The sequence below is a fragment of the Acanthopagrus latus genome, chromosome 3 (genome assembly GCF_904848185.1).
Source record: "Acanthopagrus latus isolate v.2019 chromosome 3, fAcaLat1.1, whole genome shotgun sequence".
Taxonomy (NCBI): Eukaryota; Metazoa; Chordata; class Actinopteri; order Spariformes; family Sparidae; genus Acanthopagrus; species Acanthopagrus latus.
The window spans coordinates 13,454,150-13,478,187 of NC_051041.1; the positions used below are offsets into that span (position 1 = coordinate 13,454,150).

The following is a 24,038-nucleotide window of genomic DNA, read 5'->3' on the forward strand; positions in this document are numbered from 1 at the left end:
GGAGGAGGAGGAGGAGGAGGAGGAGGAGGGTGTGAGGACCCAGCTCACAGCTCGGCTCCTACACTCCGGCCGACCAAAAATAAAACGGCGACAAAAACAATAACGGCAGCCGTCAAACGCTTCGACTGGTGTCTGCGGTCTGTAGCAGGGACGTGCCGCCGCAGACATGAACGGTATCACCAAGGGCCGGTTCGAGGTATGACCGAGGGAGTGGACCACCAGCGGTTAAAACTGTTTGTTTCTAGTAGACGTGGGAGTCGTGGGCTTGTATAAGCAAAGTGTGTGTGTGTGTGTGTGTGTGTGTGTGTGTGTGTGTGTGTGTGTGTGTGTGCGTGTGTGCTAGACCGTGCTCCTAATTTTACATGCAGTCGGGAGCCGAGGCGTTTTGTTGGCCAAGGGTAATCCGAAATCCTGTTATTGTCCTGCCGCACCAGCAGAGACAGCGACAACATGGTGCTCAGGACTGCGGGACAGGAGGGCTGTGGCCGAGGATAGTCAATATATCAGGGCCGAGGATGGCTGCCACTGTCGCCTGAGGTTACAGGCTTTCAGTATTGGGGTGGGGAGTGGTGGTGGTGGTGGTGGTGATGGTGGGGGTTACAGACTGTGGGGCTGCAGATGGAGAGCAAACGCTGTAAATACAGGCAGTGTGTAGCAATTAGTCATCATAACACTGCAAGACCTGTGACGCCTCCTGTGATACCTGTGAACGACAGGTGCCACAAGAGGATCGGGTGGCTTTTCTGGGTTGTCACTGGTGCCCAGGAGCCTGTCATGGTACAACACAGTGTAACATGCCTGCTCTTCATGGTCATGTTTTCCTCACACAACCTCCCCATATCTGAAGGGTGTTTTGGGTTGATGTTTGTTGTTTTGCTGGGAAAGTGGTAAACACACACAGAGCTCAGTGCTCAGGTGGTGAAAGAAGCATTCAGGTCTTCTGCTTGAGTAAGAAATACCAATACCTCAAGCTAATACAAAATATGTCTCTACAAGTAAAAGTACAGCAGTGTAATGTAGTGCAAAAATGTACTTAAATTATAGTGTAAAGGCATAATGCATGCAGAAGTGTTACATCACTGGGTGATGTTACTCATACGTTACAGAGTTTGTAGGATTTTGTGCCGTAGCAGGTTGAGGTAAAACTAGTTTTGCTACTTTATATGCTTCAGTGTAGCAATTATCTGTAGCTATCAAATGATTGTAGTGGAGACAAAGGTGCAATTTGTAAAGACAGGTTTTCACCATTTGACAGGTTGGGAAGCTGGGAATGAGACTCAAAAGTTAACTTTCTTACAAATTGCACCTTTTTAAAGTAAAGGTATAGTATTTGCCCCTGAAATGTAGTGGAGGTCAGGTATAAAGTCACATACAATGCAAATATTGTCCCTCAGACCCGTATTTATCGCATTATGTGTGGTAGCAGGTTGAGGCGAAGCGTGTTACTATATACAGGCCTGCATCATAAACATGTAGAACCTTACATTTCAAAGAAAGCCTTCACTCCCACTGTCACATAATCACAGTGGACATAAACGTACAACGTCTGCCCCCTGAAGTGTAGTCGTGTTTAGTTATAAAGTATCCAAATTCAAATATTTATGCCAAGTTGATGCACCTCAAACCTGCATTTACAGCATTGTATGTTTGAACAGGTTGAATAAAAGTAAGTTTAACTGCTTTATATACATTATTTACATGTAAATTCTTTAATGTTAAAGTAAAAATAAACTAAAGTTATCAAATGCCTATAGGGCATGCGCCTCAGTTTGTATTCAGTATTTGTAGCATTTTATGCTGTAGCCAGTTGAGATAAAGCTCTTTTAAATATCATATACATGTAATGATGTAATGATGTAAGTTCAAAGTAGCCATTAACTGCAGCTATTAGTCGATTACAGTGGAGTTAAAGTTGCCCTACGTAGCTTTATTGATTTTCAGGACTGAAGGCACTAAATAAGAAAACTGTCAGGACTACTGTTTTACTTTGTTTATATGTGGCGGACCCTGCCACCTTTGTAGTTTCAAACAGTGTTCTGGGGGACCTTTTTTCCTCTGAGAACAGCTTGTTTATTCAGTTATAGAAATACTGTATGTTAAATTCTTATTTCCATGTTTGTGTCATTACCTTAATCAAACTGTAGGCGTCTTTTCCAAACCCACGCAGTGCACCTTTAAAGGTACAATAATATGCCTCTGTAATGTGGTAGAGTTAAAGCATGAAGGAGCTTAAAATGCAAATCTTAATGCTAAGTGCATGTACCTCAAACCTGTATTTAAGTGAAATACTTTCCACCACGGTTTTGTAGAGCAACATAGCTGACTAACCTTCCTGCGGTATGATAATTACCATGTTTTGCTGTGTCAACACTTTCCTGGCAATTGTGTACAAATCTTACATCAGCTTCCAGCCAGCAGATTCACCAGACCCTGTGAGAATTGTTAATGGGAAATATCATTCACACATTGTTGAGATTCTTTTAGGTTTGACTTGATGGTGCTTGACTTTCTCCGACAGGCCACAGTGAGCCTGTCAGTAGTACGGACATACGTGTGAGTGAATGAGAACAGAAGGTGCTCGCGGTGTTGATGTGTGTTGCCATATCAGTGGATTTCTCAGCTGTAGCTGTAAGCTTCTTAGAAGCAGATGAAAACCAGCATACAGTGGGAAACAAGCTGCTGTGTGTCAGGGAGAGCGACTGACGAGTAGTAGAGGAAAGACCTGGAGATGCTTCATGATGAGCACCTGCCACATGCCTCCTTGTTGTTGTATTGCAGCCCAGAAACTGAACTCTTCACATGACCCCGATCAAATTCCTCATAGTTGCTTTAATGTGGGAAAGAAACTTAAAACCAGAGCCATGCCAGTTCAAAAGCTGGATTAGCATATCAACCCTGTTGTACACTATCTAGGAATAGGAGTGCAGAGAGGAACTCCCTGCTTGGGAATGCTGCTCTGCTGGCACGGGGAACGAGGGCACCAGAACGCTGAGGTGATGACTTGGGTACCAGAGATAGCTTTGAACGTCGCTGCCATACTGAGCAACGCTGGCTGAGATTACACACAGAATACTCTGCTGCTCATGCCATCACACCTGGCAACTTCTCCCACGCGGCTTGGTTTGTGCAACAGTTAGGGAGGGCAGAGATAGAGTGGATTGCGTGTATGGTTGCAGAATGTATCACGTTTTCATGGTATTATGGTATGTGGAATTAAGCAATCGTTACAATCGTTATCAGTCACAGTGTTCTTTGTTATGAAATGATGGTTTGTTTTGCTCAAACAGAAGCTTTATGATGTCCTGACAGACAGGAAACCTTATATGAACTTGAAATTTACATATTATTAATGACACTAATATGGTACAATTCAATATTGCACCAGTTAGAAAATGTACATGGAACAATAACCATCAGTACCTTGAAACTAATATTTTGCTGCAAACCTAATTGCGTGTAGGCTTCGTCTTCTGATTGGATGGTTTACTCTATAAATAATCATGACAAATTTCCATGACAAGTTCTGAGAACTCTAGGTACTATCATCACTTTGCTTTTTTTGTATGACCAGCAGTCCCAGCCATAGAAAATAGTCATGTTAGAAATCATATTCGAGACAGAAATGTAATTAAAAAAAAAAGATAACTAGTTAATTGTTAATGTCAATATTCAAGCAAATACAGTAACTGTATTGGGTTCCAACTTAACAAAATGCCTTATCTTATTCTACTGTAGGGTTGCAGCAGCTGCAGTTTCAATGTTTTCTGTGGCGTGAAGAAATGACAGTGATCATACCATGTACATGTGCTTATGTGCAGTATTGAAAACTACCATATAAGGATTATTAAATCCTATATCTTTAAAGTGTCTTCAGCCCTGCTGGATCCTACAATTGATCCATCATTACAGCTCCAGGCTGTGTGGACAAACACTGTGCAAAGCCACCGAGAATGATTTCAGATTCTTCAAAAGATCCTAACTTAGAAATGTCCAATATACCAGTTTGAACTGTCAGATGAAATGATGAAACTCTTGAATTTTCCATGAAATGTAATGTAACATCTTGTGGCTGCCATGAAGTGTTGAAAGAAGCGCAATGTGATCTTATACGTTGAAATCAAGGTTCAAGAGGATTTAAAAGGATCACTGTGACTGATAATAATAGTAATAATTTTATAATACAGGATGGTTAGTGCACCCTGAAATTCTCATTCCTATTCGTTAGCCAACTGAAGATCTTTGGGTTGTACAAAACAAGATATTTAATGAAATCACGTTGGACTCAAAAATCAGTTAAGAGAGAGAATAATCGGCATATTAATCAATGATGATAGTAGGCCTCAGCAGTAGAGAGACTAGCAGCAGCTTGAACCAACTAGTATTGAGGAGTTTTCCCTGAAGAATATGATAACTTGTTTAAAAATAAAAAGGTATTTACTTGTATCGGCTGTCAGATTAATTGTTTCGGCAGGATTCGAAAGTCCTCTCTCTGTCCAACAAGTCCCGACAAAGCCAGACCAGAAGCAATCAGAGACAGTTGAAGCTTCAGTTTGGAAGTGTAAACCACACCGCAGTAAGTTTATTTTGTTCCTGATGCCATCCTTTATGAAACCCAACCACCAGCTAGTTTTTGCTGAGATTGTGTCTAACCATGTGTTTGTTAAAGGACAGGTCAAAAGTGAGTGACGTGTTACAGAGGTGGTTTGGATTTAACAGTGACTGAATACACTGTGGGCCTTGTCTGTTGACAGGTCACTATCGCTCCGTCCAGCATTGTACAATTAAGGTCAATTTACTTTCAGTTTACTCAGTTGACACAGTTCTAAATATAACTGAGGCTGACAGTCACATGATGATGATACAGGGTTTATCTTGTTGAATCTTACATTGGGGTGGTAGTTGGCCTCAGCCCTCATTGGTTTATTGTGGAAATATCTTATGAACTACAGAGGTATGTGGGAACCAATAATAGAGAGGTTGCTTAGTATTTCCTGGAGCTGTTACTGGATAACTGATTTGGTCAGATCTGTGTATCGAACCACTTTGTCAGCGGTGGTGACACCCGAGCATATATTAAAATTCTAACCATCTTAGTTAATCTTTTGCTGGTCCTTGACTCCCTCTCTTTCGTCTGTTAGACTCCACTTCCTCTCAAATGGCCTTTACTTCCTCACCTCCCTCCCCGTCGCTCCTCTTATTCTCTGATTTCAACTTTGTACGTATTATTCCTCCGGCCCATAACCGCACCATTTCTTTGTTTGCCTCTTTGTTTCTCCTGCTTCCTCCTGTTCCCTTGTCCTCCCCTCTTCCCTTTCCCTTTCGAGGAGCCTGCATCTGTCATGGAGCGCGCTACAGCCAAGACATTTTTCGCCATCAACCTTTTGCTCGTCCCGTGTCTTTTCCCAGCTCCCCTTTGTGTTTTCTCCTTTTCCATGTTTGAGTTTGCATGCGACACAGCGGGGAGTCCCCCCCTCATTAGATACAGTTTTTGAGTCTTTGAGGACGCAAGTGTATCACTGGCAGGATGTGTGTCTGCAGAGGCACTGCGAATGTGGGTGTTTGCCGTAATTTAAATTCATGGCTGAATGCAGCCCACCTGATCTAGAATGTTCTGCCTCTGTTCTTCACACACTGAGGCCTGACTTGAATCACCTGCGAGTGTGTCAGTTTGTGTGTGTGTGTGTGCGCGTGTGTGTGTGTGTGTGTGTGTGTGTGTTCCACTCAGCAGATGGCCAGACATCCAGCGAGTAGACTAATTGAGATAAGCATGCCAACAAGCTGACCAGGCTAACAGAATTATAAGCTTGTAAGGAGGGGACGCGGAAAGCCAAATGTAGCTCTGGCTTGTTTATTAGCATAGTTTAGTAGCTTTTTTTTTCTCTCTCGTACCTGGAAAGATGTTCAAGTTTCTATTTTTAATTCAGGAATAGGTTATTTTTTTCTCTGTCACAACACACACATTTGCGTGTACATTCAATGGTTTATAGGTTGATGTAATCATTCCTTTTGTGCATACTGGCTGCAAAGAGATCCGTCGATGGCATTTTCAATGCTAGTAAAGGAGGACAACAAATAGACAAATGAACTATTTGTGTGCAATAAAATGGTTTATTTTCTCAATCATAGAGTATGAGCGAGACTAATCTAATGGGTATCTTCCAATTATAGCTGCGACAATTGATTATTTGTCAAATATTACATTAATTAATTGAGTTTGTTTTTTTTTTTTTTTTTTAGAAAAAAACAAGTCGAAACAAATTCTCTGATTCCAGTTTCTTGAATGTAAATATTTCTGGTTTCTTTTCTCCCCTATGACTATAATGTCAATATCTTTGCGTTGTGGACAAAACAAGACACTTGATGATGTCATCTTGGGCTTAGGGAAACGCTAATCGGCTTTTTGAGTAATGTTTTACCTTACCGATCTGCCGTGGATGGACAGTCACAAAAAGAGGGAGTTCTAGATTAAAAAGACAAAAAACAGTTTTGGAAGATTCCAGTTTGAGTTGTCTAACTGAGAGGATATGTAGCCCCAGTTACTCTTATCGTTCACTCGGAAGGAGCACCGTGGATTTTCTCTTTCCTCTCTTACATTGAGATTGCTTTATGAAGTGAATGTTTGCGTCAGAGCCTGAGTGATATATCAGTCGGCTGATATTATATATATCACAGAGATAATGGTATCAGTAAATATGTTGTCCAATAAACTTTATATAATGTAGAAAATGAGGGGTAATTTCTAATTAATTGCATTGGAAGCTTTTGTTAAATCGTCTTTTTTGTTTCAAGGCTCACTTGAAGAAAGATGAACGCATCCTTTAATCAAATTTTGAGTGAGTGAAACAAAACAGTAATTGTCCCTGAGCCTGATTCAGATCTGTATTTTCTGTTGTGATCTTGTGATGCTCTAATGATCCTTTCTATGTTCTGATCTCTGCTGCCATTGTAAAGGCTTGTATCTGGTTTCTGTCTCATTGCTCCTGACCTCCTCAGACATACACACACACACACACACACACACACACACACACACACACACACACACGCATTAATTGTTATTGTTTATCTTGTGTCTCGGCAGGTGTTCTCAAACAGCGATGAAGCCCCCATTAACAAGAAGCTCCCCAAAGAGCTTCTTCTTAGGTAAGATTAATAACACAACAACCTCCCCGCTCCACCAGACACACACACACACACACACACACACACACACACACACACACACACACACACACACACACACACACACACACACACACACACACACACACACACACACACACACACACAAAATACAACACAACATACCCTGGGACAAGGGCTTAGGTCAGGGTTACTCATTAGCTGAAGCAGCCTTGGACTAGGCAGATGTGTGTATGTGTGTCGTTTCCATTGTGTATTCGTTTTGTCGCTAGCTGTGTGTGTGCTGTGTAGGTGTCTGAGTGTTTTTTGTGTGATGTATTTTGGTCACTGGTCTGAAATGAGCTTCTGTTACCTGTGTGACCTACAGACCAATATTTTGTCCGACATGACCCATAAAGCCGACATTACACACACTCATACGTCTTCATCCGCCACACTGATTTATGTGTGTGTATGTGTGTGTGTGTGTGTGTGTGTGTGTGTAAGAAAACGCTCCTGGGCCTATGCAAACTGTATGTCTGTGTGTGTGTGTGTGCTATAAATAGCTTGTCTTAGCTGGTGGGGAATTCCGCAGTGCTGTGCTCTTCTGCTGCTCCAGCTGTGAACCACAGAGACTACCAGTACACCCATTACCACCGGCACTGATTTCACTGGTGGACAGGAAAACTCATACTCACTCACGCACTACCTACAGTACAACATATGACCTATGGTCACATGTGTCATGTTGAGACACTTACACAACATCGGCTGTGAGGAAGACCCATTGTTGCAGCAGTAAATCTTGTTTCTAAACCATGGAAAGTGGGTTGACTGGAGCCTTTTCTCTATTTACTGTGTAACGTTGTTAAGCCCTGTCACCATGGTATATAAACAGGGACATTATGGTGCCCCAGGAGCATTTGTGTTATCTATCTAATGCATTTGTGTGTCGACGTTTGAAACACAATCCCTCAAAAATAAAATATAGGAAGTATATTCATGCCACTTTTACATTAAGACATTAATCAAACCCGGAGATATGGACAGATACAAGGATTGCAATATTAATCTAAGGGGCTGTAAGATGATTCACAGGACAGAAAAGAAGAAAAACATGTTCTTACACTCATAGTTGGATTATCTTTTTCCTGCCATTTCTCTAATCTTCACTTAGTTCTTTAGAACAGAGCTGCCCAAAGTGCGGCCCGTGGGCCAAAGTGGTGCTGCCATAAGGTTAGTTCTGGCCCACCAGATGTTTCTAGCGAAAAAAATAAAACTTAAGTGTGAAGTAAAAGGAATTGCTGTTTATGTATGTTTGGTTTTTTTGTGAGAATTTTTTTTATTGGAGTAACGAGCACCACTTTGCATCTTAACAATACAAAAGGTGTTTGCCTTTGGCTTGTTGCCCACAATTTAGTTTCAGTTTTGGCCCACCAAGGGAAAAGAGTCTGGGCACACTTCTTTAGAAATGCTGGACACATGAACACTTATTCAAAAGATATAGGGCAACAACTAAATTATTACTTTGTTACTGATTAATCTTCAGGTTATTTTTTCCAATGATTCAGTGAATTAGTACCTCCGCCAAGGGGATTATGTTTTCACCCGCTGCCATTTGGTGGTTGGTTGGTTTGTCAGGAGGATTACACAAAAGCCACTTAAGTAATGTTCCACAAAACTTGGGTGGAGGATGGAGTTTTTCTTACCTTCTTTGACATTGCAAGATTGTGTGTTTTATGACATATTCTTTTAACTGATAAAAGTGGCTGGTACCTATGAGTGAGTGCAATTTGATGCCGATTCTGGATGTGGTCATCTTAAATCATGGTTAAGCAGTTATGGGTGGTTTAATTTTCGAGTGAAACAGGGCTGTTGAGTTTGATTTTAGATTAGGATGGACTGAATTAAAGGGCACTGTTGGGCCTTGGCGGAGGTATGCCCTCTACTGAGTCTGAGTTGTGGTGTCTTCCTCTATGTCTCAAGTGTTGTGAGCAAGCCTTGTTTTTGCGTCCGTCTGCCTTTCAGGTGGTGCATTGTAAACAGCTGTTATCTAGGTTAGCGCAGTGTGGATGTAAACTGAAAACCGTGCCGTGATAAAGAACAACCTTTGTGTGATGGACGAGGGAGAGAGAGAGAGTTCAGGGTCTTCTTGCCCAGAAGCACTGACTCAGCACCCTCCCTACCACCACCCAAATTCATGTCTAACTGGAGTTACTATGGCAACTGGTCCTAGACTAGTGGTGGAGGCTTGACGCTCTCTCATCTGGCCATGCTTGAAGGGCCAGGTGTACATTTTGTCAACAAATAACACTATGCTCCATTAAAATCCCATTATGTGCCACGGCAGAAAAAACAGGCAGGATTTGACGGCGCAATCAAAGACTGCTAACGTATTTTCTGTCTTTGTCTTTGTTCAGGGGCAGAATTGGGGCTGTCTTCAGTGAATATAAAAACATACTCAAGATGTGGCTCATCTGAATTTGGCTCCATTATATCACCTCACCATCATGATAAAGTCTCATACAGGAGGGTTTTTCTCGACACGCTTTTGTAAACAAGTGCAAAATGTCAAACAGGACTCCCTGAATCAGACTGACTGATGGCTTCCATGTGTGTACGATTAACAAGAAATTCTTCTGTGGTTGGTAAAAGGCCCCTCGCTCACACATAATGGAAAGTCGGATTGTGTTTGATTAAAACAGACAGCCAATCAATGATCAGCGTCACAGCCATTAACCAGTTATTAGAAAGGGAGATCGATGAGCGCCTGCTTGATTGGTCAACATCCCCGGTGGCCTGCAGTCACTCCAAGGACTGTGTGTGTTTGTGTGTTCGATGTGTTCGAGGGCACCTGTGTGGGTGTCTTTGCATCGCTTTGTCGATTGTATGCCTGCACTCCCTGACACAAGACTCCGGTATAGATTATAGAGGCATGTCCCAACATGCCCCTGGCCCAACACACATCAAAACACACAGCCTTTGTCTGTGTCTATATGAAGGAAACAATGGCCGGCTCCTGTTTCCTAGGGTTAAAAGGACATTCAGACCCCAGCTGCACTCAAAGCTCTGGCACCATGACAGTTCTCTGAATACCTCAAATGTCCTATAGATTCGACCCTTTAAGGCACCACTATGAACAGTGACAGCCAGAATAATCAGACAAGTTTGCTTCCCCGTATGTGTCCTTTTGTATATAATATGTCTGTCTGTCCCATGCTGTCTGTGGCCTTGCCTGTCTGAGTGCCAGAGATTACTCATTGGCAGATTAATGGATTGAGCTGACCCAGTAGCCTGCTGCATGCAGCCCTTTGTGGCTGACCGGCCCACAGCTCAAACACTGCCTGTGTGTGGGGCTACCGACCAAACACAGGGGATTGTTCTGATTCCTACACACACAAAACACACTAAATCACACATAAAGTTAAGTCTGGATTTTTTATTTTTATTTTTTGGTCTCTCTTTCCAGAATATTCTCCTATCTAGATGTGGTCACGCTCTGTAGGTGTGCCCAAGTATCCAAGGTAAGCATTTCCCTCTCCACACCTCCAAACCACCCACTGTCCACTAACACAGTGAAGGGATTGATGTAATTCTGAGCTATGGTTAAATAAAAACCTGTTTACCATTATTGAATTCTTTGGAAATGTCTATAGTGTAGTGCCATCTGCTGGTTATGTGTAAGTGGACCACTGCTGAGCCACAGTGCACTGCAGCTGAAAGCCATTTATGAATGAGCTATCTGTCAATAATAAAGGCTCAGTACGTGGACGGTGAATGCAGAGCTGTGGTGGCCGCTCTCCCTATAGCCCCACATGCTAAAAGGAAAATATTATCTCTCCGTTCCTTTTGTTTATCACAGTCTAGGTTTTATCATTGTCTAAATTTCCAACCACTGTCATGACTGGCCAGATGATCATTTTCTTGATTATCCATACACTGTTTTGACGATAAAGTATAACACAATAGTGAAAAAATACTCATTATTATTTTCAAAAGCCCACACTTGTTGACTTAAATCTATATTACATGTCACATTCCAATGTAATTGTATGAGATAAGTTCAGCACTGTGTCCCATTTAAAGTGTCTCTATATATGTTGAATCCATTTGAATGAAATAGATAACTGAGTCTGATTAAGATAAATTAATGCAGACTTATACACATACCTTTTATGTTAAGTTGAACCTCTTTATAAACATAATGTGTTTTTCATGTGGTTATTGTTCTAGTATTATACTCAAATGTCACATGTAATATATCAAATACAGTATCTGATACCATTACTGAAGACCTTGGAATACATGTGATTAATAGGGATGGGACAACAATTGATTTTATTGCAGATCATGATTAATGATTAATGAGTAATTACTGTGATTTAATAGATACTTATTAAGTATTAATTACTTAATAAGCATTCATTATTACATTATTAAGTATTAAAGTATTAATTAGTCTGAATAGCCTCACATGAATGACTTGAAAAAGCTGTCTAGCTGATGTCCAGTCCTATAGTGGTTTCCTGATGTATTCTGAATTTCCTACATCTGTCATAGTTTTTGAGTGATGATTTGTTATTACTTATTTAAGAGTCTTTGTTCTTCACTAAAAAAACCATTTTTGTTTTCTAACAAAATTCAAGGCTAAAGTGATTCCACTATGTTTTAATGCCATTTTAGTTTTTATTTAAAAGTTGTAAGAATATTTGGATGATTATCAAGATGTTTGAATGATTTGCATTTATGTTGGACAGGATAATCTTGACATGTCATTTTTCACTCTCACTAATTTCAATTCATATTGCAATCGCAATATCTGTACAAAATAATCGTTTGCCCTGAGGCAAATTATTTTTTAAGTTATTTTATTATTTTTTAGGTAATATGTTCAAGTGTCAAACCAACAGTCCAAAACGTTTTAAATGTTCAGTTTACAGCGACATAAAACAGAGAAAAGAAGCCGATCCTCACGTCAGGGGCTGTAAGATGTGAAAACAGCAGCTAGTGTACCAGCACACACAGACTGCTGCACAGTGGACATTGACCCACTGTGCTCATTCGTTTCTCCCACGCATTATGAGTCCCCGGTCACCTTCCCTCCACCTCTGTTTGACCCGCATGTCTGTCTCTGTCCACAACCTGTCTGTCTGTCACCCTCTCAGGCGTGGAACGTCCTGGCCCTCGATGGCAGCAACTGGCAGAAAATTGACCTGTTCAACTTCCAGACAGACATCGAGGTGAGGAGTGTGTTTAATGAGAGGGAGGAATAAGAGTGCTGCAGAATGGTCAGTGCTTGAGTGCGTGCGTGTGCTCTTCTCTGTGTGCTGCCACGTGTGTGCTCGTTGAGTAGCATTATCCAGCCCAGGGCTTAGTGCTGGGTCAGTAGGCTTTGGTGCCGAGTGTGACGTCGCAGCTGATCCTCTGTCCTGTGGCTCTCTGTCCATCTCTCTCTCTCTCCCTCTCTGTCCCTGTGTCTCTCAGGGTCGGGTGGTGGAGAACATTTCGAAGCGCTGTGGAGGCTTCCTGAGGCAGCTCAGCCTCCGGGGCTGCCTGAGCGTGGGAGATGCCTCCATGAAGTGAGATACTCGTCGTGTCTCTGATACACACTGATGCAATAAGTGTGGCTCTACTTTGACTTTTTCCCAAAGCCTTGTTGGTTTAAAGTTTAAGCATCTTGTGCTTCTTCAGTCCCAGGGGAGTCTGTGATGAGACTCTTTTTTTTTTTTTCATTCCATTAAATCTCACTGTACTGTGTACACACACAAACGAAAACAACAGAGGAGAAATGGTTGTGTCATTTTGTTTTTACGTGAAACCTCTTGATATGTACGTTTAAATGGTTTCACTTTGTTATCACAACAGTAAACAGCTGAGTAAAAGAAGTACAAGCTGCTCTTTGGAGAGTAAAAAAATGGAAACATTTACGAGCTGTACAACAACCTCCCAAGGGCCTTTAGATGACTCTGTTAATTGGCTCCTGAGCAGCTCCTAGCGCCTGACTTCTTATTTATTCAATGAAGTGACTCTTGAGTAATTCCCCCTTCTCCCACTCCCCTGTTTCGACTGTTTCCCAGGACATTTGCTCAGAACTGCAGAAACATTGAAGTGCTGAACCTGAACGGCTGCACCAAGATCACAGACAGCACCTGTCTCAGCCTCAGCAAGTTCTGCTCCAAACTCAAACAGCTAGATCTCACCTCCTGCGTGTCCATCAGCAACCACTCCCTCAAGGCCCTCAGGTAGCACCCACACACTTGGTGTTTCCCTCGACCATTTTAACCTGAATCCATATAACACAGCCCCTATTAACCTCCTCAAGCCCTCACACCCACCCCACACTGTACATTCTGCTTTTTTATATATCCAAAGGTGTAATTTTTCACTTGTCCTGTGCATTTTGTCTTCATATTCGTTGTGTCGTGTGTGCATGCTCAGCGATGGGTGCAGAATGCTGGAGTTGTTGAACCTGTCGTGGTGTGATCAGATCACGCGTGATGGCATCGAGGCTCTGGCTAGAGGCTGCAACGGTTTACGAGGACTGTTCCTCAGAGGCTGCACACAGGTACAGCAATGGCAGTGCACACGCACACACACACACACACACACACACACACACACACACACACACACACACACACACACACACACTAAAGCAATAATTCATGTATTTTCAAGCGGCCATTTTGACCTTTTCCACAGTGTTTTTGTTCCATGTTGAATACAGTTCTACTTTAACACTTATACTCAAATATCACTCAGGCTCGTCTTTTTAAAGCAAAAAATTCACCATAAAAAAAAAATTATATTATTATTAGTCATTATCTACTCACCTCCACACTGATGGAAAGTCAAGTGAAGTTTAGCAGTCCACAAAAACATTTTTGGAGCTTATTTGAACCCGAAGACCTTATTATAGTTTAGAAACTAAAAATGTCAGGGCACACCTTGTCGAAGTGGTTGCATGAGCTAAACCACTTGTCAAGGGTGTAAATAGTGGCTTTTCAAATCAGTGTAAGATCACAGGGCTTCTAGATAATTGGATTATGCAGGACGAGTTGTACTGAAGAGTGTTGTCTTGTGTTGTCTTTTTTTCTTTCTTTTTTTTCTGTTCTATTTATTCTATCTCAGTTGTTTGGGAGAATGCTGCAAGTGTGTTTTGCTGTGAAGCTCCAGCCATGTTTTGCGAATTACAAATGTTCGTATAACTTTCCATTGCCATGAGGGTGAGCAGATGATGACTGAATTTTTTTGTTTTTGAGGGATTTCCTTCAGATTTTTAAAATAAAATGCCAACATTTAAAGGAGCGGCTTGATCAAAACATATTTACTTTCCCGTGCATCAAGATGTGGCACAAGCCACACTTCTTTCCCACTGCTAAAAATTACTCACTGAATTGAATTGTGCCCTTTTCCTTACTTGCTGTTCCTAAGATTGTCCATCCATTGTATCATGTTGTGGTTTGTGTCTGACTGGCAATTTTTTTTCCTGCTGCCCCTCTTAAGCCTACATTTTTTGCAGGGCTGTGTGCTCAGTTATGGTTGTCCTTTTAGCCAAAGTCTATTTTTCTTGCCTGTTAAAAATACCAAGAAATACTGATGAATCATCTTTGACATTAGTCACACATGAATTGATTTAAATCAGAGCTGAAATGAGCAAATCTGTCTCCCGTTTATTGGTGATTGTTGGTTTTAGGCATCAGCAGATACATCAACATGCATACATAATTCATTGATGTAGGTGTTTGATTAACAGCACAGTGTATTTTTTTTATTCTAACCTAGCTGGACGACAGCGCTTTGAAACACCTTCAGAAACACTGCCCAGAGCTCACCACCATCAATATGCAGTCATGCACAGTAAGGCAAACATTTCGTTCTGGGATGTCGGAGGAGGGAGATAATAATGCATGAAGGAAGTCTCTGTGTGCCTCCGTGTTTTTGTAATTTGTCTCTTGTGTCTCTTGCCTCCAGCAAATAACAGATGAAGGTCTGGTCAGTCTGTGCCGAGGATGCCACAAGCTACAGATCCTTTGTGTGTCGGGCTGCAGTAACATCACTGATGCCTCCCTCACTGCGATGGGACTCAACTGTCCCCGACTCAAGTGAGAAAAACCCACAGAGCGCTTGCTTCAGCATCCAAAAAAATCTCCCGCTCAAGCAGTGTGACTACTATCATTTCCAAAAGTGGACTGGAATCATCAAGTATTTGTGTTTTGCAATTAATTTTAGCTACCTGAAAGTGCCAGAATCCACAGATAGTCTGTATTTCATCAATGTTGTCCTTCTACACGGAAAAGAAAAGGATGCACACACAATCCAAAGCTTGGAAATTCAAGATTGAACAGAAAACCACACATGCATTTTGGGGGAACATATGCATATGCATGTTACAATTAAAGGTGCAATATGTAAAAACTGGCTACCTGTCAAATTTATACTTAACTGAACAAACATATCACCAGAGTAACCACTGACTGTTGCTACCTGTAGCTGCCATTTGCTGGTAAGCTCAGTTAGCCTTGCTATTGGGCAAGGACACAACAGGTTCATACAGGGACAGGAGGAAGTGAAGCAGGAGAGTAGTAAGCAGTAGGTCGGGTATCAGTCAGCGCCACTGCTGGAGATTGAGCTATTTTCTTTGATGTAACATCAGCGCTGTAATTTCTGCACGTTCCATTGACATTTTTAGTTTTGAATGTTTTAAATCTGGCATTCGTACATATTGCCCCTTAAAATATTAGAACATGCAATATGTAAGGAATGCAAAATGCAATATAAGACAATTGCATCATTGGTACGATAGATAATTTAACCAAGACAATGTTGATCACAAGCAAAAAGGCATAACAAGAAATTAATACAAGATTTAAATCCCTTCTTTAAAACAAAAATTAGAAATCAGTTTTATACTATGAATGACTTCCCTGCTCTGTTTGCAAATAGAGAAAAGTGGACGATTTACTATAGAAAAAAACATCTTAAATAGTACCTGATAGAGGATCTCAGGACCGACACATGATCTCAAACTCGGTTAGGAATCCTTGACACTGCACTGCTGCCCACCAGGTTCCTCTTCTTACTCAGTTCCTGGCTGATGATCTGATTGATCTTAGTAAGACACAGCGCTGTACCGTACCCTCCATGTAGCCTTTACAAATTGCGTACGTGTATCTGTGTGTTCTCAGGATCCTTGAAGCTGCACGATGCTCCCATGTTACAGACGCTGGATTCACTGTGCTGGCCAGGGTGAGTTTAATTTAGCTGTTCTGTGAACCTTTTTATGTTGGGTCAGCCATCCATTTCACCTCATCATCACCATCTCTGAGCTTGATTCAATGAGTTCTGTTCTTCTTCACAGAATTGTCATGAGCTTGAAAAAATGGACTTAGAAGAATGTATTTTGGTAAGACAACTTTTGGGTTCCTTGTTTAGCATTGACATTGCAGTATTTAAATTAATTTTGTCAGGAAGCAAAGAAGGAGACCGAACATATGTATTAGCTGCATATGAAACTAGATACTAAATTGTTCCCAAAAACTGTGAATTAAGACTCGGGTTGTTTCTTGACATTTGACAGCAGTCTGTTAATCAAGCTTTTCCTCCCCACAGGTGACGGATAACACCCTGGTTCAGCTCTCTATTCACTGCCCTCGCCTGCAAGCACTGGTAAACCTCAACACCCGCGAGTTCTGAGTTTGTGCCAGGTTCTGCATGCGTATGGAGCTTTAATCCATCTGCCTGTGTGTCTTTAACCCTGACCGCAGTCCCTGTCCCACTGCGAACTGATCACAGACGACGGCATCAGAGCTCTGAGCAGCAGCACCTGTGGACAAGAGCGCCTCACCGTGGTCGAGCTGGACAACTGCCCCCTCATCACTGACGTCACGCTGGAGCACCTGAAGAGCTGCCACCGTCTGGAGCGCATTGAGCTCTACGACTGCCAGCAAGTCACCAGGGCGGGCATCAAACGCATCCGGGTCAGTGGAATTTAACCGGGAAAGAATGGCTGTTTTTGATCAAATAGTAACTGCTCTTGTTGGAGACTGGATCACTCCTCGTCCTTATTTTATCCTAACCCGCTGTGGTTTATACTTGAAATAGCTCAGAATTTTGTAAACTACACTTAGATTACAGTAGATGAGAAGATCAAACCTACTCTCAAACATGTCTGGTAGATGTATGGCTACGACCAGCAGTTTATTAGCACAACTGAGCATTAAGATAAGAAGAAGGAGGAAAATGGCTAGCCCAATAAGATTGGGTAGTAACGGGTTACAGTTCATCATCATTACATCAGATTAGTAGATTATTTTGATGAGTTTGAATACGTTGAATATGTTCTTCTCCATATCAAAGCAAGTTACTCCGCTCTAGTGGTTGCCACTTTTGTCGTTGACTTAATGTTAAGTTCTCGTTTTTGATAATGGACTTTTTATTCCTTTTTATTTACGTTGAAATTAGAGGGTGAACGTTTCAAGTAAGTGCTCCTCCATTTGTCTTCGTCGTCCGTGTGACCTATGATTAAAAGACAACAGCAACAAAAACTTAATACATAACGAAAAAGCATCCCACGTGTTGTAGTACACACCGTACACCTGTACTCCGTGCCATTGCTGTTTTTGTAACAGTAATTTGATTTGACAAACTAAAAACCCAAAATATGGAAGATGCGCCATATAAAACTTTGCAATATTTTCAATGTTTGATTTTGAACCAGTCCAAAAACAATCAAAAATTTGAATTAGATTAAATTTTTTTCTAATCCAATGGATTGTGTTACTAATGACAGCAGGTGGAGTTTTACTGGGGGGTTGTGTACAAGAGCTAACCAACAGTGACTTCAGGAAATCCCCGTCACTACCCAGTCTTTCTGCTAAGCAAACTTTACCATCTGCTGGCTGCAGCCATATATTAAACAGACACAGCCAAGAGCGGCAATGATCTTCTCATCAAACACTTGACAACAATGCAAATTCATATTCCCAAACCTTAAACTTTTCCTTTAAAGAAAATAACAGAACAGAATCCGGATTATTCTATGTTATAGGGGCTTAGTTTGCATTGAAAACTGCAGTTTACATTTCCAAAGGCAGTGTGAAATAGATACAAACAAATCTAGAATCTAATTATGTAATTATAAATCTAGGTCTGGTAGTAACACACCTCTTCCCTGCACAGGCCCACCTTCCAGAGATCAAGGTCCACGCCTACTTTGCCCCGGTGACGCCCCCTCCTTCTGTACATGGAGGTGGCCAGCGTCTGTGCCGCTGCTGCATCATCCTCTGACAGTGGAGGGCCAGGGGGGGGCACCTCTGTCTGCAGGTCCTGCTGCTCTGATATGCGTTGAAATGTGGTGGGAGGTGTGTTGGGGGGGAGGGGACTGGGGGAGGTGTAGGGGAGAGGAGGGGCTGGACCCACTCACTGCTCCTGATCACTGATCAATACACTGACTGATCGCCACTGATCCCTGATCAGTTGAACCCGCCCCTCCTCTCTCCTCTTGCTCACCGATCGGCATTGCAGCAGCCCCGGGGTTGGGGGGCGTGGAGGAGTGGGTGGAAAGAACGCGGATGGAAGGACGGATTGGAAGGACTTTTTCTCTCTCTGTCTCATTCTCTCTTTCTCACTGTAAAGACAAAAAACAGGTTCTCCACTCCATCCTGCTCCTCACACCCCTGACTCCCCCCACCTGAGGGCGTGGAGGAATGAATTGTGGAACTACAATGCATCGTGTTCAAACAAAAAAAAAAAAAAAATGACGATATTGTCATCTTGGACAACAGTTCGCTCTCTGTGGAGTATCATCTCAACCAATCACATGACACCTCTATGTGACCATCCTGTGATTCATTCTGCTTTGACCAATAAACACGCAGCATGGAGGGAGAGGAGAGCTGGGTTGTGGGAAATGCAGGTCGTCTTGATATACACACAGAAGCTTTGGCACAGTCAGCTCAATTCTCTAGTGTGGAAAGAGTTGAGAGGGGAAAAAAAAAACAGAAAGTACAGAACGGGACATGTGACATATTTGTGCATCTGAGAAACTTTTGCTGAGATTTTGATTCTGTTCGTACAGAGAATGTTTTTGCAATGGGAAAAAAAAAGAATTACAATTATGGCAACTCACTTAAAATTGGGGTAGGCCGACAAAAAATTGTTTTATTTTCCCCTTTTTTTTCCAGTGCTTATTGTAATTGTCCATGCCTGTCTATCCAGAGGGGGAGATATGTCTGTCACTCTTTTTCAGATGGGGAAAAAAGAAAACAAGGACCTATGATTCAGACCGTTAGTGTCTAAATGCGTTATGTTGACTCTGTACGCTACTGGGATGAGCGGCCTCTCCTGTGCACTGTGTGGTTGTGTTGGCTCGTCGGCCCTGATCCAATCCTGTCAGTAGCCCTGTGCACTAGCTCCTACTTGACCTTGACTTGTTTACATCCTGGATTAGGTTAGCACCACAGACAAACTTGTTTACATCAGTAGGTTTCCAGTCTCCCTACTGTTCAGAGTGAGTTTAGTAACACTGGCTAAACGGTGGTATTCCATCTGTTTTCAACTGGACTGGACTGTCCATTGTTCAAATTTATTGCTGTTTGTATTTGGATATCAATCAGGGCTAATGTTGGTGCAACTTTGCTTTAGAAAATGAAATGTGAATTTGTTTAGAGACGAGATCGTGAGCGAAGGCACCTCAACGTTTTGACAATCACATGAATTTATGTATTTGAAAGTTAATTTAGTGTAGTTTTCTGTAATTGGCAATTTACTGATGATGTAGGATATAAAGAATTTTCTGTATTCAATATACTCCACTCACTCAATGTCCTAAGCAGCACACGAGGAACTATTTAGAATTAGACACAGGTTTGACGAGATGACATCCTCATCAAATGCTACAAAACGTGACAACAGGAGTGTCATGTGCAGTCCTTGGAAAGTCCCAGAAGCAAAATTTTATTTCACTGTATACAAACACTCCTTCAGACCAACAGGATCTTGTCACGCTGAGTAAAAACATGTATTGGACGTGAAACACCACTACTCGAAGCACTGAAAAATACAACAAAACAGAAGCAGGTCGCAATATTGCACTAAACAAGAGACTGGCAAGTGCTGTGTAGTGCCAAGTGCTCAAAGACTGGGGAGATTGGCAGGACGATGGATAGGACTGAAACAAGGAGATCCGACAGAGAGAAGAATGGAGACACAGATGGAGCAAGCTGACGTGACTGGCTGTGATACTAATGCCCTCTCTTTGACAGCTGTTTTAACAGTTTTATGTTTAAGAAAAATAAAGAAAGAAATGAAAAAAATAAACAAATGAATAAATAAAAGTGACTAATAGTAAATGTGCTTTGTCTCTCTGGTGTGAGATTTTGTCTCCAAGTGTCTGAAGAGTAAACTGCGGCAAACTGAATGCATGCAACACCTCAGCCACGCCGCTAGATGTCATCCAAGAGCCATGGAGACGGCAGACACACCCACATGACCAGTGCGGAGTGTTTGATTCATGACTCTGTTACAGTAAACAAAAAAATATCTATCTTAAAGTAATGACAAAATAAATATTTTACTTCTGGTGTAAATTCTTTGATTTAAGCACACTTGTGCCCCACAGTACAATAAATGATTCGGCATTTTAGATCAGGCATTATGCCGGCCTGCTGTGCGGTGCCTGAAGACCCATCGGCCTGATCGTTGATCGGTTGCGCCCCCTGATAAACTGCAGTCCCCGGCAGCGCGCAAGCTTTCAGCGCCTCTTAAAGGGTTTAACGGTGGCGGCGATTATTCCTGGATTAAGGAGAAAGCAGTAACCGCGTGACTGGAGCAGAGCTCTCACTGTGGAAGTTTGGTGCAACTTTATCTGGAGAAGGAGTCGACAGCTGAAACATCAGCAGACTTTCCAGCCTGTGGTCATGGAATAGAAAAGCGGAGAGGAGCCAGGCGCCAGGCCTGCGGAGAACTAACGATAGCTAGCTGAGCTAGCTGATGTCAAGCGGTCTATCCTTGTTTGGGTCGCTGTGCTAACTAGCTAGGTGCTATTTTTGTTAGCATAACAGAGAGCCGGCCAGCTTGTTTTGATGCGGATATATTGAAGGAACCTGCTCCAGTCCACCATTATTCCACGTTTCTTCAACTTTTTTGAAGTTTTAAGTTAACCCTCTCAGCTAACGTTAACGTGAATTGTAAGAGAGCTAGCAAGCTAACTTACGTCTTTGTCATACAAAGTTGAGCTTTTGATTTGAGCAGAGGGATGATTCGTGGGTTAAATTAATCGCATTTTTTTTTACAGGAGTTGCATGTTGATGCCCAAACATCAGTTAGAAGCAGTCCAGACAGCACACTCTCTCTGCCCCTCTCCGGGACTTCAGTTAAAATCTCTTTCGGACCGCGTCGCACCGACTGTCTCCTGTCCTCGGCCAGCGTCAGTGGCTGGCCACACGGCACTGAGTGCCAAATGGAGGAACATGACAACATGGACTATTTTTACCAGCAGGTAGTCCAGAAAGACGTTACCCGCAGGTTGCAGGTCGGCCAGGACCTCATTGACTACCTGAACGACCCGCAGCGTTCCCCGGACGTGGAGCAGGACAAACCCCGGCTGGATAAAACGGTGGACGAGCTAACGGGATGGGTGAACTCCAGCAATTTCAAGGTGAGAGACAATGGCTTGTCATCGTATAAGGGCATCGCACTGTCACTGCAACACTCACCATCTCGGCCTTTCCATGAATTATTTTCCACCAGCCTGGGACAGGGGGAGGTAACGGAAATTTCGAGCTCTGCCCCAGAGATTGGTATCAATGCTAACTTGAGAGAAATCAAAACATTTCAAACGAGCTGTCATCGCCTCAGTGGTATGAAGAGCTCCTTTTAAAAATAGCTCATCTACTGGCTGCCCTTTTTCTTTTCTTACATCTGCCAAGTCAGAATATTAAACAAGTGAATATGCATTTCGCATAGGCCACCTCCCTGTCAAACCAAGATAAAAGGTTAAAGCTCTGTGTTACTTTCTGACAGCCTAGCAGTCAAGTCCTGTCCTGGATCGGGAGAGGCAGACATATTTAAATTCCCTCCCAGGGAAACAGTAGGACACTTGCAGGGCATTCCTGTGGTTTGTTGGAGTTTGTGCAGTTGTTTTGGATGAGACTGAGTCTATTGTCAGCACTGTAGACTGCTGGATGACTGGGGGATGGGGGGAGGGGTTTGAACCCTCATTGTTATGACCCATGCTTTTTCTCCATCCATCCATCCATCCATCCCTCTCTTTCTTATTTTCTCTCCCACTTGCAAACACACTCTCAATCTCTCCTTTTGCCTTTGCCTTTTTGTAGTTTTTCTTTCCTCACGCTCTCTCTCTGTCTGTCTCTGTCTGTCTCTCTCTCTCTCTCTCTCTCTCTCTCTCTCTCCCTCTCCCTCTCCCCCTCTCTCTCTCCCTCCCTCGCTCTGTGTGTGTGTTTGCCATGTCTGCACTCTCTGCCATATCTCAGAAACGCTGGAATGTGACATTTTTGCCAAGGTATCACACTTATCCAGACAGCAATTCACAACAGCCTGGAGCTGAAATCCCAAAGTCTCTTTTTGAGTGATAAGCATTGTCTGCACTGATATGCAGGACTCTCTGCGAGTCTGCGAGAGCGTGGAAATTGTGCATTCAGCCTAAAGAAAGCATCCTCTCCTCATCTCTCTCTCTCTAGTGTTATAAAATGCTTGTTTGTCTTTGTTGTCATAATCTTTTAAATACAACGTTGTAAACTTATTTCCGCTCCTGATAAAGATGTGCCAGTACCGCCGTTTTGGTTGCCTACTCTTAAATTTAAGCCCCAATCCAACTTGATTGTATCAAACATTTGTTTCTGTTTCTTGACAAATGAAGCCCTAAATCCTTACGTGCAGTTACTGACCGAAACAGAAAAAGGTTTGATCAATTTTTGGAGAAGCATCCTCCGATTATTTAGACATTTTATCGAATCTGCAGATTCTTGAATGTCCTGGTTTTGCATCTTTCTGCCTCAAAGCACATTTAAGGTGTCACCAGTCCATGTAAATGTGTATCATAGAAATAGGGAAAGAAGGTAGTTTTGGGGTGTATTTGATTGACGTTTAGATCATTGAACACATTTTTTCAGTTGAAGCAAAATGCAATAGGATTTCTATGAAAGTTTGCAGTTTGGATTTAACGGTTAATGGAAGAAGAGTATAGTTTCATGTTCAAAATAGGGACATTTTTTACATCTTGTACACAGGATTCTCTTTCGGTTCAGTAACCCAACATGTTTGATGCGAAAAACCAAACCATCGCCAGCTCAAAGCTTGCCCCCAAGAAATACATCCCGAGCCGTAACAAGCGAACGTGTCCCTTTGTTCAGATTTGTTCTTCTCTGTAGATGACACGTACAGTAACTTGAGCTCAGATCGGTGTCTGGCAGTGTGGAGCGAGCGATTTGTGACGCCCAGAGGGGTTCACATAGCAGGCTTTTAGTGATGCCGATTGGCTCCCTGTCGAGCAAAAAAGGATGGAAGACTTGGCTGAGAGAGGGAAGAATAGACGGAGAGATGATGGGAGAGGCGAGGAATAGAAGGGAGAACTAGAGTGATAAATGGGGTATGGGTAGGTGAGCGGAAAACACAAGTCATGACTCATAAATACATGAAGTGTTCGAGGAGGAGCAAAGTTCCTCTTTTGCTCGCAGATGAAATACTGAATTTTTTTTTCTCTCCCTTTGCTTCCATCATCTCTCTTTTTCTCTGGTTTGTCCTTGTCTGGGTCTTTTTTTAATAGTGAGTCAAATTCACCCTCTTCTATTTTTCCTCTTTCAAAAGCGGCTGATTCATATCATACACCTAAACATCACAGAGGCCTCAGTGCCTGTGTATGACACAAACACACACAGAAGGTATTACTATTGCAT

At 42.4% G+C, this 24,038-nt stretch overlaps 2 protein-coding genes across 36 annotated transcripts in view; both read left to right on the forward strand.

The window, feature by feature from the left end:
- The first annotated feature begins 8 nt into the window (after window positions 1-8).
- fbxl2 (F-box and leucine-rich repeat protein 2) lies at window positions 9-20,478 on the forward strand. Its single transcript, XM_037094130.1, has 14 exons — window positions 9-196; window positions 7,082-7,143; window positions 10,592-10,646; window positions 12,288-12,362; window positions 12,607-12,701; window positions 13,200-13,364; window positions 13,561-13,687; window positions 14,908-14,982; window positions 15,097-15,227; window positions 16,311-16,371; window positions 16,484-16,528; window positions 16,735-16,791; window positions 16,890-17,102; window positions 18,304-20,478. Exons 1-14 carry the CDS (start codon window positions 167-169, stop codon window positions 18,409-18,411), a joined length of 1,299 nt encoding a protein of 432 aa, XP_036950025.1. The 5' UTR covers window positions 9-166; the 3' UTR covers window positions 18,412-20,478.
- Window positions 20,479-20,823: 345 nt separating this feature from the next.
- Window positions 20,824-24,038, forward strand: part of clasp2 (cytoplasmic linker associated protein 2) — a 63,027-nt gene continuing 59,812 nt past the window's right edge. For 19 of the 35 annotated variants that reach the window (XM_037094091.1, XM_037094100.1, XM_037094102.1 and 16 more), the window contains exons 1-2: window positions 20,824-21,311; window positions 21,419-21,781. In XM_037094091.1, the coding sequence (XP_036949986.1) occupies window positions 21,584-21,781 (198 nt within the window). In that variant the 5' untranslated portion in view covers window positions 20,824-21,311; window positions 21,419-21,583. Of the gene's footprint in view, window positions 21,782-24,038 lie in introns of all 35 variants that reach the window. The other 16 variants (XM_037094105.1, XM_037094104.1, XM_037094111.1 and 13 more) reach the window with 4 other exon arrangements.